Raw genomic sequence first — 13343 nt, 5'->3', positions numbered from 1 at the left:
ATTCTCTGTGATAAAGAATTGCTCGAATCGTCATCGATTACAGCCTAGTCGTCATAAAAAAGGGACACCAAATTGACCGAAATGTCATAGACGCCGGATTATAAACCGGTAGTGGCCGCAGGGGAAGCCCTCCAATAGAGCGAAGGACGACTGATAAACCCCGCCCCTTACTTATTCAGCGAGCAAATCAAAACGAGGCAAAGCGGGCTCGTCCTATCACCTGTTCGAGAGCGTAGCTTGGGGTGGGGCTGAGTTTGTTCGGCTCACACTGTGAGAAGAAGGACGGCAGGTCGAGGAGGGACGTAGGTGTTCTAGTTGCCGTGTTGTCACCGCAGAAAGGATGGCCGCTGCCGTTGCGGGGTTCCGTGCCTCCTACCACCGTTTCTTAGACCGGATCGAGCTCATGTTGCCCCCCCGGCTGCGTCCTCTTTACAACCATCCGGCAGGTATGGAAGTAAAGGAAAGAGATAGTAGAAAGCGGGGGCGGGGGGACCAACCGTGATATGTGTGTGTGGGGATGTGTGAAAACTGACTAGCTGTAAAGGCGCTTCTAACTATAAAAGCAGAGCGGATGTCTGTCGCTGAATTGCTTTCTAGAAGAAGGCATTTCATGAAGCATAGCTTGTATGAAAACGCTGTAATACCGAAGACGCTGTGCCTCTATTGCATCTGGCCATTGTCCCCTGATCAATCCGAATTTGCAGTGCTTTCAAAGGGAGTTAATGTGTAGCGGTCACAATGTCAGATTAGGCGTGGGAAAACTGTGGTTCAGGTCCCTCCTCAGTTGTGAAGCATATTGGTTGACCTTAAGCCAGACATCTCTCATTCTAATCTTTTTCACAGGACTGTTCTGTTAATAAAATGGGGAAAAGGGTGAGCTATCCATGCCTTGGCAAAACTATAGCACACAAATATATAGTAGTAAAATAGCAAATATCGAGATTAGTCAGCAGGTGCCTGGACGATGGTAAACTAAATGCCTTGGCATCACTCCTCTATAACTCTTCTAAGGTGCCAACCTCCTCCTCCCACTCTGAGGTGGCAGATTTTGTGAAAATAAAACAGGTGTTGAGAAACAAAGGCCTAAGGGACAAATACAGCCTGAGAGGGACATGTCCATTTCCCCTGACTTTATTGCAGTTATTTATTCCCTATCATGTTGAAAGAAAATTCACAAGCAGCTGGAACTACCCTCACCCCATCTTTGGTGAAAGACCATCTCTCATGTGAATGCTGTTCATTTAGGGATATCTCTAGAAGTTTTCAGGGGCATGTCCCCTTAGCTTTTCTTTGACAGCACTTCAAAAAATCATTGTGCTACTTCCGCAACACATTTGTGATACCACTTTTATTAGAAAATAGTCTAGATGTCCGGGAGCTGGTGGATTGGCATGTACTAATGCTGTCACCATTTTGCCATAATTCTTAGTGGTTAAACAATAATAGAAGCTCAGCTAGAATGCATACCATAGGTCAGTGGAAATGCCATCAAGTCCAAGAGGTCACAAGCAAGGTTAACAAGTAGCATCAAAGAATTTACTCGAGAAAACAAGGTTTTCTTCAGGAAATGCAAGTTGTATTGAATCAAAAAAGAAAGAATTGTAACTACATTAGAAGCAAGAAAGTAGTTAAGAAAGCAGTTGATCAGTATTTGTAAGCCGCCCAGAGAATCTTTGGGTTATGGTCCATCATTTTGAAATGGAATGAAATAAAACAAATAAAATAACAAAGAATTTAAATGAGTTTGAAAGGAAGATAAGGAAACTGCAAAAGCAAAATGATTTATTTGCATCTGTCCTCACTGCAGAAGATGTAAGCCAGATACTTATGCCTGAACTGATATTTGCAGGAAGGGAGTCTGAGGAACTTAGGCAAATAGTGATTAAAAGAGATGAACTTCTACAGATCTTAGTAACAAATTGAAAGGAAACACATCATTGGTTGTAGATGGTATATATTTTAGAGTTCTGAAGGAACTTAGATGTGAAATTGCTGGTCTTACAATAAAAATATATAACATATTCATAAGATTGCCTTCAGTATCAGGACTAGAGAGTGACTAGTGGTAGGTCAATTTTCAGTAAAGCATCCTGGAAATTACAGGACTGTTAGCATCTGGCTAGGGAAAATTGATAGAATGTATTAATAAAGATAAAATGATCAAGTATATAGAAAGACAAATCTTGCTAAAGAAGAATCATGATGGCTTTTGCTGAGGTAAGTCCTGTTTCAGTAAACTTTAGAGTTCTTTGAGAGTGTCAGTAAGCATATGAACTATGTGAGAAATTGAGAGAAAATAAAGCAGAGGTGTTGTACCTCTCCCAGCCTAAGAGCTGAATTCACTTTTGGGGAAGCTTTCAGTGATGGGGCTAAATTGATAGGATTCAAAACACCAATATGTTGTAGCATAAAGCCTTGACAGCCATACGTATGCCTTAGGAAAGAGATGTCAAACATTTAGAGTAAGAGGAAAAACTGCACCAAAGCCAGGGAACAACCAAATGATTAGTGGTTTGAAAGATGGGTGCACCTGGGAAAACCTTTAGGGCTGAATTTCCGTACTCCTGAAATAAAGGCATTGAAGGAAAGTTTGGCAAGAGGCTAGGGAGTGAGAATGAAAGGACCAAATCACCTCCAAATATTCCAAATTTCTTCCTACACAAATGTCTCCTTCAGTTTCTAGGAGAATGGTTTCAGAAAAGTAACAGTTTATTGTTCACATATCTGAAACTGTCTGTACTAAAAAGCAATGTTGTATGAACTGTTTGCAAACATTAGCTAGTCTGTGAAGGAAAAGTTTGAACAAAGATGCAAAGTATTTTTTAAATGAATGTTCAGAACTGTTGCACTGAATATGCAAGTCTTAGTTGCCGCTCACGCATATTTTCAAAATCCATGCCACGTGAAACAAACAAGTGCCATCACTGGCACAGGTCAATTTGATGACCTAATTTGATAAGTGACATTTCCCCTAGAATACAACCTATAGTATCTGAGGCAAATCTGATTTATCAAGTGCTCTCTAAATAACAACTGTCGTTCTTATTTAGGTTGTTTCCAACGGAGGCAGCTCACTTACTTTGTGACTGTTGCCAGGCTCTAGAACATTGGTATTGGCAGCAGAAAGGCATTATTTGGTGCCTTTTTTCTTTTTGTAGCTACTATGAATAAAAAGCTATTTAACATTTCTCAGGGGCATCATGTATAATTGCGACTTTGTCTTGCAAGACGTGTAACTTACAACTCATTTGTGCAGGAAGAGTAAAGCTTTTCATATATTTTGTAAAATAATCTAATGGTTGAAAGAAGCATGAACAGAAGGTAGATCAGACTCTACTGGTAGATCTGAGTGTTTTTGTAGTAGAGCACCAAATGTTTCCAGCTTCTGAGAGTTTAACAATAACAACAACAAAAAGCCTGCTTTCCTTCCTAAATAGGCTGTTGGAATTAAGAGAGCTCAGGGGGAAACAGGACTGTGTATGTGAAAGGATTTGTGTGCAAGCTTCAGTTCTGGTACTGAAAACAAATTTCTGGTCTGAGCATATGCTCAGCAATATCTTGTTCCTCTTTTTATGTTTACATTCCTGAGCTGCTATTTTGTACCTGGCTCTGTTTTGGTGGAACACTGAATTGTCTTTAGAACCCTAAAATTATAAAGAAAAACAAAAGTTCCAAAACCCCAAAATTTGCCCAGCTCTGACAATATAGGGCATAACTTACATATCTACAATTTTATAGAACAGTAATAACTTTTTCTTATATTGTATCATTTCTTTCATACCACTATATTGAATATTGTAAAATTACCAATATTAAAAGGCTTAATGTAAAAGTATTTATTTCAGGAATATAATCAACTTTTGCCATGCATGGTACATAGTGCATCCATTTTGTCTCTGCTCTCCTACCAATGCACATGAATAATATTTAGTTAAGAATGTTGTTGTTGTTAGTCGCGAAGACGCAACCCCATGGACAACATTCCTCCTATAGACCTAATAGGAAATAAGAGTTCCTAAAATTGCAGTGCTTAGAAGATGCAGTAAATACACTAAAAGTGTAGCACTGTACATCTTTAGATAAGCAGGTCTACAACTCCCAACATTTTCCGCCCAGCTTCTCTGGCTGGGGAAGTTGTAGGTCTGCTTCTTGTCTCAATGGGCATAGGCTTGTACCCTAACTCATACGTTAAAACTGTTAAGAACTGCTTTCCACTTGTGAACAGCCATTTGATCATTTTGATGTATCTGATGTGTTTTAAATATATTTCTGTAAAATCTTCTAGCATCTAGTGTAGACACCCAACATTTTGGTATTATCATAGTAACTAGATTAACTGTCCATGTTGAAATACTGTATGTATAACATCAAATCACCTTTTAATAAATCATTTTATCTAAATGACTGTGGATCCAACTGATAAACAAAAACATAGCAGTGCTGCTTTACTCCAATGAATTGTATTTTTATAGGACTCTTATCTTTTCTCACAGTGCCATATCTGACCTGAAGGGATTAATGATGGCTTCAGCTATGATTACAGCTGTAAAAGTGATTTTGAAATGTGTTAAGCAATTAGTGATCTTGGTTCCTATTCTGTAGGTACACCTGACAATCTGCTGCTTGTGAAATGCACTGAATCAGTCTGTACATAAATTAGCAACCTGGTGCCTTCTGGTTGTTTTGGACTACAGCTCCCAATTAGCTAGAATTATGAGAGCTGTAGTCTAAAACATCTGGAAAGCTCTGGGTTATCTAGTTCTGCAAGGGCATAAATATTATCTAGCTTATTAAGCATTTTACTGTTAATGGGTGCACCTCACCAACCCTGAAAAAGTCTCATTGTAATACAAAGTACTTTCTAATTGTTTGGATTAATCTCTGGAGCAGAGTGGCTCCAGGAAATACAATAATTTGCCATCACTTCTATAGAATACCACAAAGAACATTGTTCCTGTATTTCTTTTAATTAAATCTCTGAAATTTGTAACATTATCCTATTATAAAAAGAGTGTCCTCTGTTTGATTTGAAACTTGAATTATTTTATGACCAAATTCTCCAGGTGCCACCAAAAGAAAATGAGCATGTTGAATACAGGAAGTATAGTATGACAGATGCTATATTACATGCTTTGAAGAAAATGATGCAAGAATTACTGTACTTAAGAAATAAAATGAGCCATCAGATGACTGCAAAAAAATTGCTGTGTAGCAAGGGAAAGCAGCTGTGTGGGTCTATTTAAACTATCCACTACATTAAGTACTAGGGCCTAAAACATGTGGGTTGTAACCAGTGGTGGACATCTTGAATTAGAATGGCTTGTGCCAGTGAAATGTATTCCTCTCTCCTGAGGAGCCCCTGGAAATCTGCAGCATAGGTGGTTGCAGCAGGGAGTGTGGGCAGACATCTGTTTACACAACACTGTATTTCACCTCCCCCCCCCCCATCCCATCACGGATAGGCCCAGTTCTCTCCTGGCAAAAAGGCACTGCCAGTCTCAAGTTCCTTCCTGCCCCAGTTCTCTATAGCTCAGGCAAATGAAGCAGCAGTGAGGCAGATGTTTCAAACTGGGGACCTGGGAAAGGATCTTCTGCTTTATCTTTCCTTTCCTTTTAGAAAAACTGTCCTGTTTGTCACAAACCCAATTCTTTTTTCCTAAAGATTTGAATGCACCTGAAAAGTATCAGGGAGGGCTGCTGCTGTGCCCATCCTGGGGGAAAAAAATGCGACCTCAGAAACCACTGAAATGAGTAGGATGTAAAGGGTATTAAAGAAACAACCTTAGTAGCATGTCAGCCTTCCATTCTGGAACTGTTACTGACACAATACTACCACAGGAACAGGCAAAATTACTGGGGATTTCTCAGGGCAGTACATAGAAGGATAATTGCTACCAGTGGAAGCAGTCCCCCCCGTCCCCCCGTCCCCCAAATCCTTACCCAAGGTGACAGAATTTTGGAGAGGGTAACAAAATGGAGCGGACACTGTAGATTTTCCTGCAAAAAGGATCAAGTACCTCTTTTCACTAATTACAGTCTTCACAGGTTTTTGCAGTATTTGACAGCTCAGTTTGACAGCTGACAAAAGATTAACAAGGAGAGATCTACTTACTTGTATTCTTAGTGGGGCAGTGGAGAGGGTGGATAACTGTTGGGCCTTCTCCCTGTGCAGGTCCCCATTGCTGTCTGCACATCACTTTGATTGCAGTTGTACATGGGAAGAAATAAATATGGGGAAAAATTCTCGGAAAAATTAATTTGGAAATTCAAAAGAATATTTACTGACCCTAGACAGTTCATCCAAGGGACCACAGGGTAACCCCTGAAGAGTCTATTCAAGAATGGGTCAGTTGGGATTCTGAAAGCTGACTTGAGAAGTTACTTTCTTTTTTGAGATTGGGAGTCACATTTTATACCATGACAATCTGAAAACAGCTCATGGCACAGAGCTTTGTTAGTCAATCCAAGAACTAACTGGGCACATTTTGGGCAGTCAGTGCTGGTGATCCCCCGCTACTTGTTTGGCAAAAGCACTAAGAAGCTGGCTTGTACTTGGGTCATGTCACCCAGATGCCAACATGACAATCCCATCCATAAACCATGGTTTGTCAATATGGCTTATAACCCCAATAGGTTCACATAGAAAATTAACATGTCACGTGAATCCAGTCTTAAAAGTCCTTTTTGACTTTGATGAAGTACAAAGCATACATAGCCTTTCCCTTTCCTTCTTTGCTTTTTTAACAACACGTCTGGTTAGTGCATTAAAATGGCTTGATAAAACACACAATGATTTATTGGCCGTGTTCAAGTTGTTATAGAGCAGATTGTATGCAGAACAATTTAAACACGCCTTGTTTTAACTTCTGACTTGTGGGTCTAGTATTTGTAATTACAGTAGGTTAAGCAGCTTTATCTGGCTAACCAAGACCTTCTCTTGCAGGTCCCAAAACAGTGTTTTTCTGGGCACCAGTTATGAAATGGGTAAGTAGACCTGGCAGACCAGTAGGAAATGCATATACCTGTTACATTGTAGCTGGCATGCTGTCTGGGTCATGCTGGGAATTGTAGGCCTCTTTTCTGTCTAAACTCACCTGGGATTGTACATTAAATACAAATGAACAGCCTTATTCAAGTTTGTAGATAGATGAAAGCCCTCATTTGATGGCTGCTCTATGATGACAGCCACCTTGAATCTTTTGTGCCAGAGTAAAACATTTTAATAAGTAATATGAAATCTTGTGATTTAAAAAGATGAACATCAGTGTTAACTCTTAATATGAAATCTTTTTTTAAAGCTGCCTACACATTAAAGGTGTACAGGATTGTACAGCATGACCCCCATATTTGCAGAGATTGGTTCGAAACCCCGCAGTGGATTCCTGAAACTGCAGATAATAGTGACCACTATATACTGTACATATACATTTTAGATAAAAGATTCATTCTTACCATATATCCTAGCAACCTCAGTATATGATTTTTTCCATATTAAGTCAAGAATTTTCACTGAAAGAAAGCACCTTGCAACTTCTCTTTGGCATTTTACAGCACTTTAAAACTATTCTTTCAGACCAAGGGCAACTGAGGTTAAGTGAAAATGTTGGTAACTGAACCAGAGTCCTACTATCCCTCTTATGAAACGTCTGGAATGATGGGCAACTTGACTTCATCTATCAATTTTAAACTGTTAACTGTCTATCAATTAACAAGGGTCCCCAAATGATCTCCCCAGTTTGATTTAGCAAGTGTCACTTGCTAAATCAAGAGCTTGATTTAATCAATAAGAGCATGATTTAAGCTCTTATCTCTATACTAATACTGAGCTGTGAAAGTATTCTGAAAGCACTGAGACTTCTTGCTATTCAAGTCTACCATGCTACAGGGCACTGCTTGCATCACAGTGGCACAAGTCAAGCCACAAGAATAGTTTCACAAGACTTATCACATGCCTACAGTCATTTGTTTCATCTGCCAGCATTCTCCAAGTTCACTGGAACATGTAATATGGACACAGCAAATACCTTTAGCTATCTGAATTGTATGTGTAGAGTTCTACTTGTTCAGATGGAGCAATGACATCTGGGTTCCCAACTGGAAGCTCAGGAGACTGCTCAGCATAACACTGAAATAGGCTACTACTTATATTTTGCAGGGCCTGGTATGTGCTGGAATGGCTGATATGACTAGGCCTGCAGAAAAACTCAGTACATCACAATCTGCTGTCCTAATGGCTACAGGTAGGTACTGTCTCATTTTGCAATTATCTAGCTTTCAGTACAAATGAGCAATTTTTTTTCTAAAGAACTAATTGATTAACATAGTATTTCAGTTTCTCAAAGCTTCAAGCCATATTTTTAAAGTTGCCTACAGGTTGAAATTGTACAAGGTTTGATACTGAGCACATGGGAAATCTTACTCAGCAAATTCCAACATTTTTAGAAAATGCTCAAAATTAAGCTGACTTAAACATCTTTTGGCTTGTAGGTAACTGTGGTAAACATACCATTTTGGAAATGTAGGTATAATCTTTGCCTTCCTGTCTGTAACAGGGACCCCTAAAGATGGGTTTAATCCAGTGGGTGGTTAATCTGAGCAAAAAGGCACAATGAGAATGAAATACAGCATAAAATCAAAACTATTTTGAGCAGAATTCATAAACCAAGTTACTAAACTGCATTTTGAAAATTAACTTTGTTGCCATTTGTTCTTTGCTGAATAGAAGTGGCATACTAAAATTTATTACATAAACAGATCTTCATCTATAGAGAGACTCAAGACTTCTTTGGGTTAGGACTTTGCAAGCTGCCCTGATCTTTCGCTTGTCAATTATTGTAGTATTTGGTAAATATCCCAAATTTCTAGGCTGCAAAGGTGTGAATTCCATACATGTCCCCCTCTTCAGTCTGGTGCTAGTTACACTGTGAGCCCAAAGCCCTGCATATTGCTAGTGTGTTCATTGCTGCATGGCAGTTCTCTTCAAGAGTTTGATGCATCTCCCCTGCCCATCAGGACAAAAGTTCTGATTAGAACACTTGTGGAAGCCAAAACTTATTTTAGATAGGGGCACCAGTTTTAAGTGTTCCCATCTTTCATTCTAGAAATTCAGAATAGGTTGAAATAAAGCACTTGGTTAAGACAAGAAATAGCCAAGATAATGCATTTTGCTGCACTACAATAGGCATAAACTGGAAGTCTCCTTAATGTTTATGTGGTTGCCAATCTAAGAACCCCATTCTACCATTAATGTTAACCTTTATGATACTTTTCTTGGATTTGTGAATATTTAGTTTATTGGAAATAATTTTAATCTTGTTACTTTCTTCATAATCCAACAGGCCTTATTTGGTCACGATATTCTCTAGTTATTATTCCAAAAAACTGGGGCCTGTTTACTGTTAACTTCTTTGTTGGCTGTGCTGGTGGCTCTCAGCTGTACCGTATTTGGAGGTAAGTATTGAAAAGAGGTAGGAAAGATTTCATTTGTAGCTTGCTCTGGGATGTGTTTCTCAGACAGGTTTAGCTGGTGGTCCCTTTAGGGTTGCCAGCTTTTTCTGGCATGACTCCATTGCTTCAACATTACCTTTGCTTGCCATATAGAAAAGTCAGCAGGGGAGAAACTGAATTTAATTAATCTTCTTCTAGCATGCTGTTAAAGACACAAGAGAAGACATTGGCATCCCTCCTCTTTTTCCCATTCCTCACAATTTTTTATCTGTGAAAGTGCTAGGGCTCTACTTCCAGCCATGATAATTCCTTGCTCCAATATTCAAGATTTAGAAGATGGTAATTACTAATTTTTTAAAAAATCCTTGGCTTATGCAGTGGAGCATTCTAGAAACCTGCCTGGATATTCCTGCCCCAACTCCTTCAGTAGTGCATATCTCGTCATGACCTTTGTTCATCCTATATCAACACCTGTGGCATAGAACCTGTGGAAAGTGGGGAAACTTCTTTAGCAGTTCTGCATGATAGCCATACCATGAAGCCCTGAAGCTTGACTACTTCTGTAAGATCAACTGGTGGCCTAGCAGCTAACCCAAGCCTTTCCTACTTGTGAAATGCTGTCTTGAAAGCATAGAGGTTCACAACACAAAAGCCACCCTGCCCTTCCTACCAAAACACAGTTTGTAGAGCAGAAGTAGAAAGCTTGTTGGTGTACATGTACTTATTCACTGCTTCTTACTGAGCTGAATTACCAGTTGCTATATTCAGTATCCTGGTGGAATATTCAGATACTGCTATATGCAGTATTCTGATACCTGTTGGTATAAAAGTAATTAATATACTGTAGAGTTTAGATGCTGTGGTATCCTCTATTCTTGCTTAGTACCATGGTTATTTCAAGTGCTACGGTTGTAATGAGATACAATATCCCAGTTTATACAGCTATGTTGAATATTTAATGTATAGAGAATAAGCAGTACATGTAACAAGCTAGAAAGAATCCCAATTTCTTCAGTATCAGCTCTTCCCATCAAAATTAAGCCATGCCTGGCTATTTGAGCAGGATGGAAGGGAGCAGGGAGCTTTTTCTTCTCCCTCCACAGGGTTTTCCATCATTTTTTAAAAATCCTCTTACTATTTGCAGTGGGAGGGAATTCATTCAGCCCATCCCCAGATCTGGTGTAAATGGTTCCTCTTGTTGGAGGAGGAAGATTGAGGGCTGTGGATCTACACCACCTAAGGGGATATGTCTTGTCCCCTTTCAGAATTTTATGGTCGGATCTTGTCCGAGTGGATTTTTCCAGCCTTTCAGGGCAAAATCTATTATTTTGTATGGTACCTGAGATCATAAGCTTACTTACTGAATGTGTCATAAGTTTTCAGCTACCCTATTTTTTTACAGGCCCAGCACAGTAGAAAAGTTTGTTGGTATGCACAATGACTACCCATCTAACATATAGGTCACAATTCCCAGAGGGGTCCCCAGAGAGGTCCGCCTGGCGCTGTCGTTATTTGTTTTTCGGCGCCAGGCGAAGACGCTTTTATTCAAACGTCATTTTAATTGCTAATATTATTTCCTTATTTTATTCTTTGGCCAGGGCGACTTATTTTATTTTGTTAACTCGTTTTATATTTTTAATGTATTATATTTTAATGTTTTGTAAGCCGCCCCAAGGCTTCGGCGAATGGGGCAGCATAGAAATTTTCTAAGTAAATAAATACATAAAATAAATTTTAAGGGTACAATCCTGTGCATGCTTAGACAGGAATATGTCCTACTACTCTTTGCATTCCCAGCCAAGATGGCACACTGGGGAATGCTGAAAGGTACAAAACTTCTGTCTAAACACACATAGGTAAGAGTGTCATCCATCTTGACTTAGGCAGGGTGCAAGGGCAGGGAAAACTTAGCCATACAAAATCAACACTAGAATTACAGTACAAGATGAATTAAAAACCAATACAAATCAGCTGTAGTATTCCCCCCAGATCCGCACCTATAATCTTCCTTTAGTTTTACATTGAAGTTTCAAAGGCTGGAACAGCTAGAAGATGCAGCTAAACTTCTGGTTCAACTCAGCCTTGAATTCCCTTTGTATGTCTGTGGAAGATGCTGATGACCTGTTGAATGCTAGTAGTAATTATCACCTCTCTTTCTGACAGGTATAACCAACAGCTAAAAGCCAAGGAACTGGAGAAGCAACAATAGAAATTCTAACTCAGCTCTTCGCATCTCAACTATAAACACCTTCCTAAGAGACCTGGTTTTAATCTTATTCAATTAGCCAGTGTGAATTTTTTACTAAAATTAGTAGAACATGTTTTTCTATGGGTTTAGAAGGGAGTCTCTTTACATTTAAATAAAATCTTCAGTTAAATGCCTTTTTTTAAAAACATATCACAGCCAGCAAAGTACAAGTAATCTTAAAAATGCAAGTAAGAGAACAATGTTCTAGTGCTGCTGCTGCTATTAAATAATGTCAAATGGCCCCAAAAGGGTACATTTCCACCATGGAGTTGAGTTCAAAATAATCAACACTACTAGGGCATGGAAATACATGTTAATATTTGTGGGAGACTGATCTCATTTTCTTAAGGGATCAAGTTTAATTATATTGTCAAGCAATAGGGTATCACTTTCTCAGCAGTTGCTAAAATTGTACAGATAAATTATATTAAGAAATCTGGATTGGTATGAAGCCATCTCTGTTCTAGAATGGCAGGTACTGAGATAGAACTAAAAAAAACTTACTGAAATTCTGTATAACTTCTGGTGTAATAGGTGATTATTTTCTGATAATGCACAACGTACCTCTTACACAATGGAAGACTGAATGTTGAATAATGAAAAGATGTCAAATATGTGTTTTGTTAATGAAAGCTCTACGACCTCTAGCACAATAATAGCAAAATCTGTTAAACTAACACTTAAAGCCAAGTAATACTGTATATTGTGGCTGAAAGGACATAAGCACGTTGTTGTATACCCATGTCTGATGGTTGGCCTTTCATAGACTAGTTAAGATGAACACTGGCTTCAAGCTAAACCTCTACCACCGTGACTCTTATTTCTTACAAGAGGTATCTCCTGATCTCCACAAGGAATATACTATACTTGGCAACTAGCAAGTTACAGCCATATTATGTATGTATAACTACTCAAGTATGTATATTAATTCCACAAAAGTAGTCAAAAATTAAACTGGAAAGTTCTCAGTCTACTAAGAGAATACCCTTTTGCTTATCTAGTGGTCAGAGTAATATGCTAGTGCCCTATGTAGCTCCTTACTCAGAACAAAATGGTATGAAATAGTATAAAGTATAGCGTGTGAGTGAATATATCTGAAATTCTACACATTGTAGAATTCAAGCCTTGCACTTTAAGGGTATAACCCTGCTTACTTTACAGTATTGCAGTGTTCTGGTTAGAAGAATTTAAAACAAAAAGAGCTATGCTAGATCAGATCAAGGGCCCATCCAGTTTAGTTCAGCATTAACCGATTACTTGTGCAAAATCCACAGACAAAACATGAGTACAGTAGAACCCTCCTAGTCATGCTCCCCAGCAACTAGTGAAGAACATAGGCATACTGTCATGCTGGAGGCAACATATAGCTATCACCATTAGTAGCCACTGATGGCCTTATCCACCATGAATTTGTCTAATATCCTTTTAAAGCCATCCAAACTGTTGACCTCCTACAAAAGAGTTAAGGGATATGGTTCCCAACACACTAGCTCTCAGGTCTTCTCCTTCATAGTATTTTTTTCTGAATTATACAATTCCAAGAATGCTTGCACTGTAGTAAGAACATCAACCTGAAATGCACAAAAGATCATAGAATACTAGAGTTGGAAGGGGCCATGAAGGCCATCTGGTCCAACTCCCTGCTCTT

At 38.9% G+C, this 13343-nt stretch overlaps 1 protein-coding gene across 1 annotated transcript; it reads left to right on the top strand.

Moving 5' to 3' along the window:
- Positions 1 to 240: 240 nt before the first annotated feature.
- Positions 241 to 12668, top strand: MPC2 (mitochondrial pyruvate carrier 2). The gene is made up of 5 exons (XM_044441350.1): positions 241 to 446; positions 6944 to 6984; positions 8156 to 8240; positions 9339 to 9450; positions 11611 to 12668. The coding sequence occupies exons 1-5, from the start codon at positions 341 to 343 to the stop codon at positions 11654 to 11656; spliced, it is 390 nt and encodes a 129-aa protein (XP_044297285.1). The 5' UTR covers positions 241 to 340; the 3' UTR covers positions 11657 to 12668.
- Positions 12669 to 13343: the final 675 nt, after the last annotated feature.

This window comes from Varanus komodoensis, unplaced genomic scaffold (genome assembly GCF_004798865.1).
Source record: "Varanus komodoensis strain SLA01 unplaced genomic scaffold, ASM479886v1 scaffold4, whole genome shotgun sequence".
NCBI classification, from domain to species: Eukaryota; Metazoa; Chordata; class Lepidosauria; order Squamata; family Varanidae; genus Varanus; species Varanus komodoensis.
This window is presented reverse-complemented; position numbering and strand designations above follow the sequence as displayed.

Coding starts and splice junctions, on each gene's coding strand:
- MPC2 (XM_044441350.1), top strand. CDS start 341: ATGGCCGCTGCCGTTGCGGGGTTCCGTGCCTCCTACCACCGTTTCTTA. Junction 447..6,943: donor TCTTTACAACCATCCGGCAG/GTATGGAAGTAA, acceptor CTTCTCTTGCAG/GTCCCAAAACAGTGTTTTTC. Junction 8,241..9,338: donor TGCTGTCCTAATGGCTACAG/GTAGGTACTGTC, acceptor ATAATCCAACAG/GCCTTATTTGGTCACGATAT.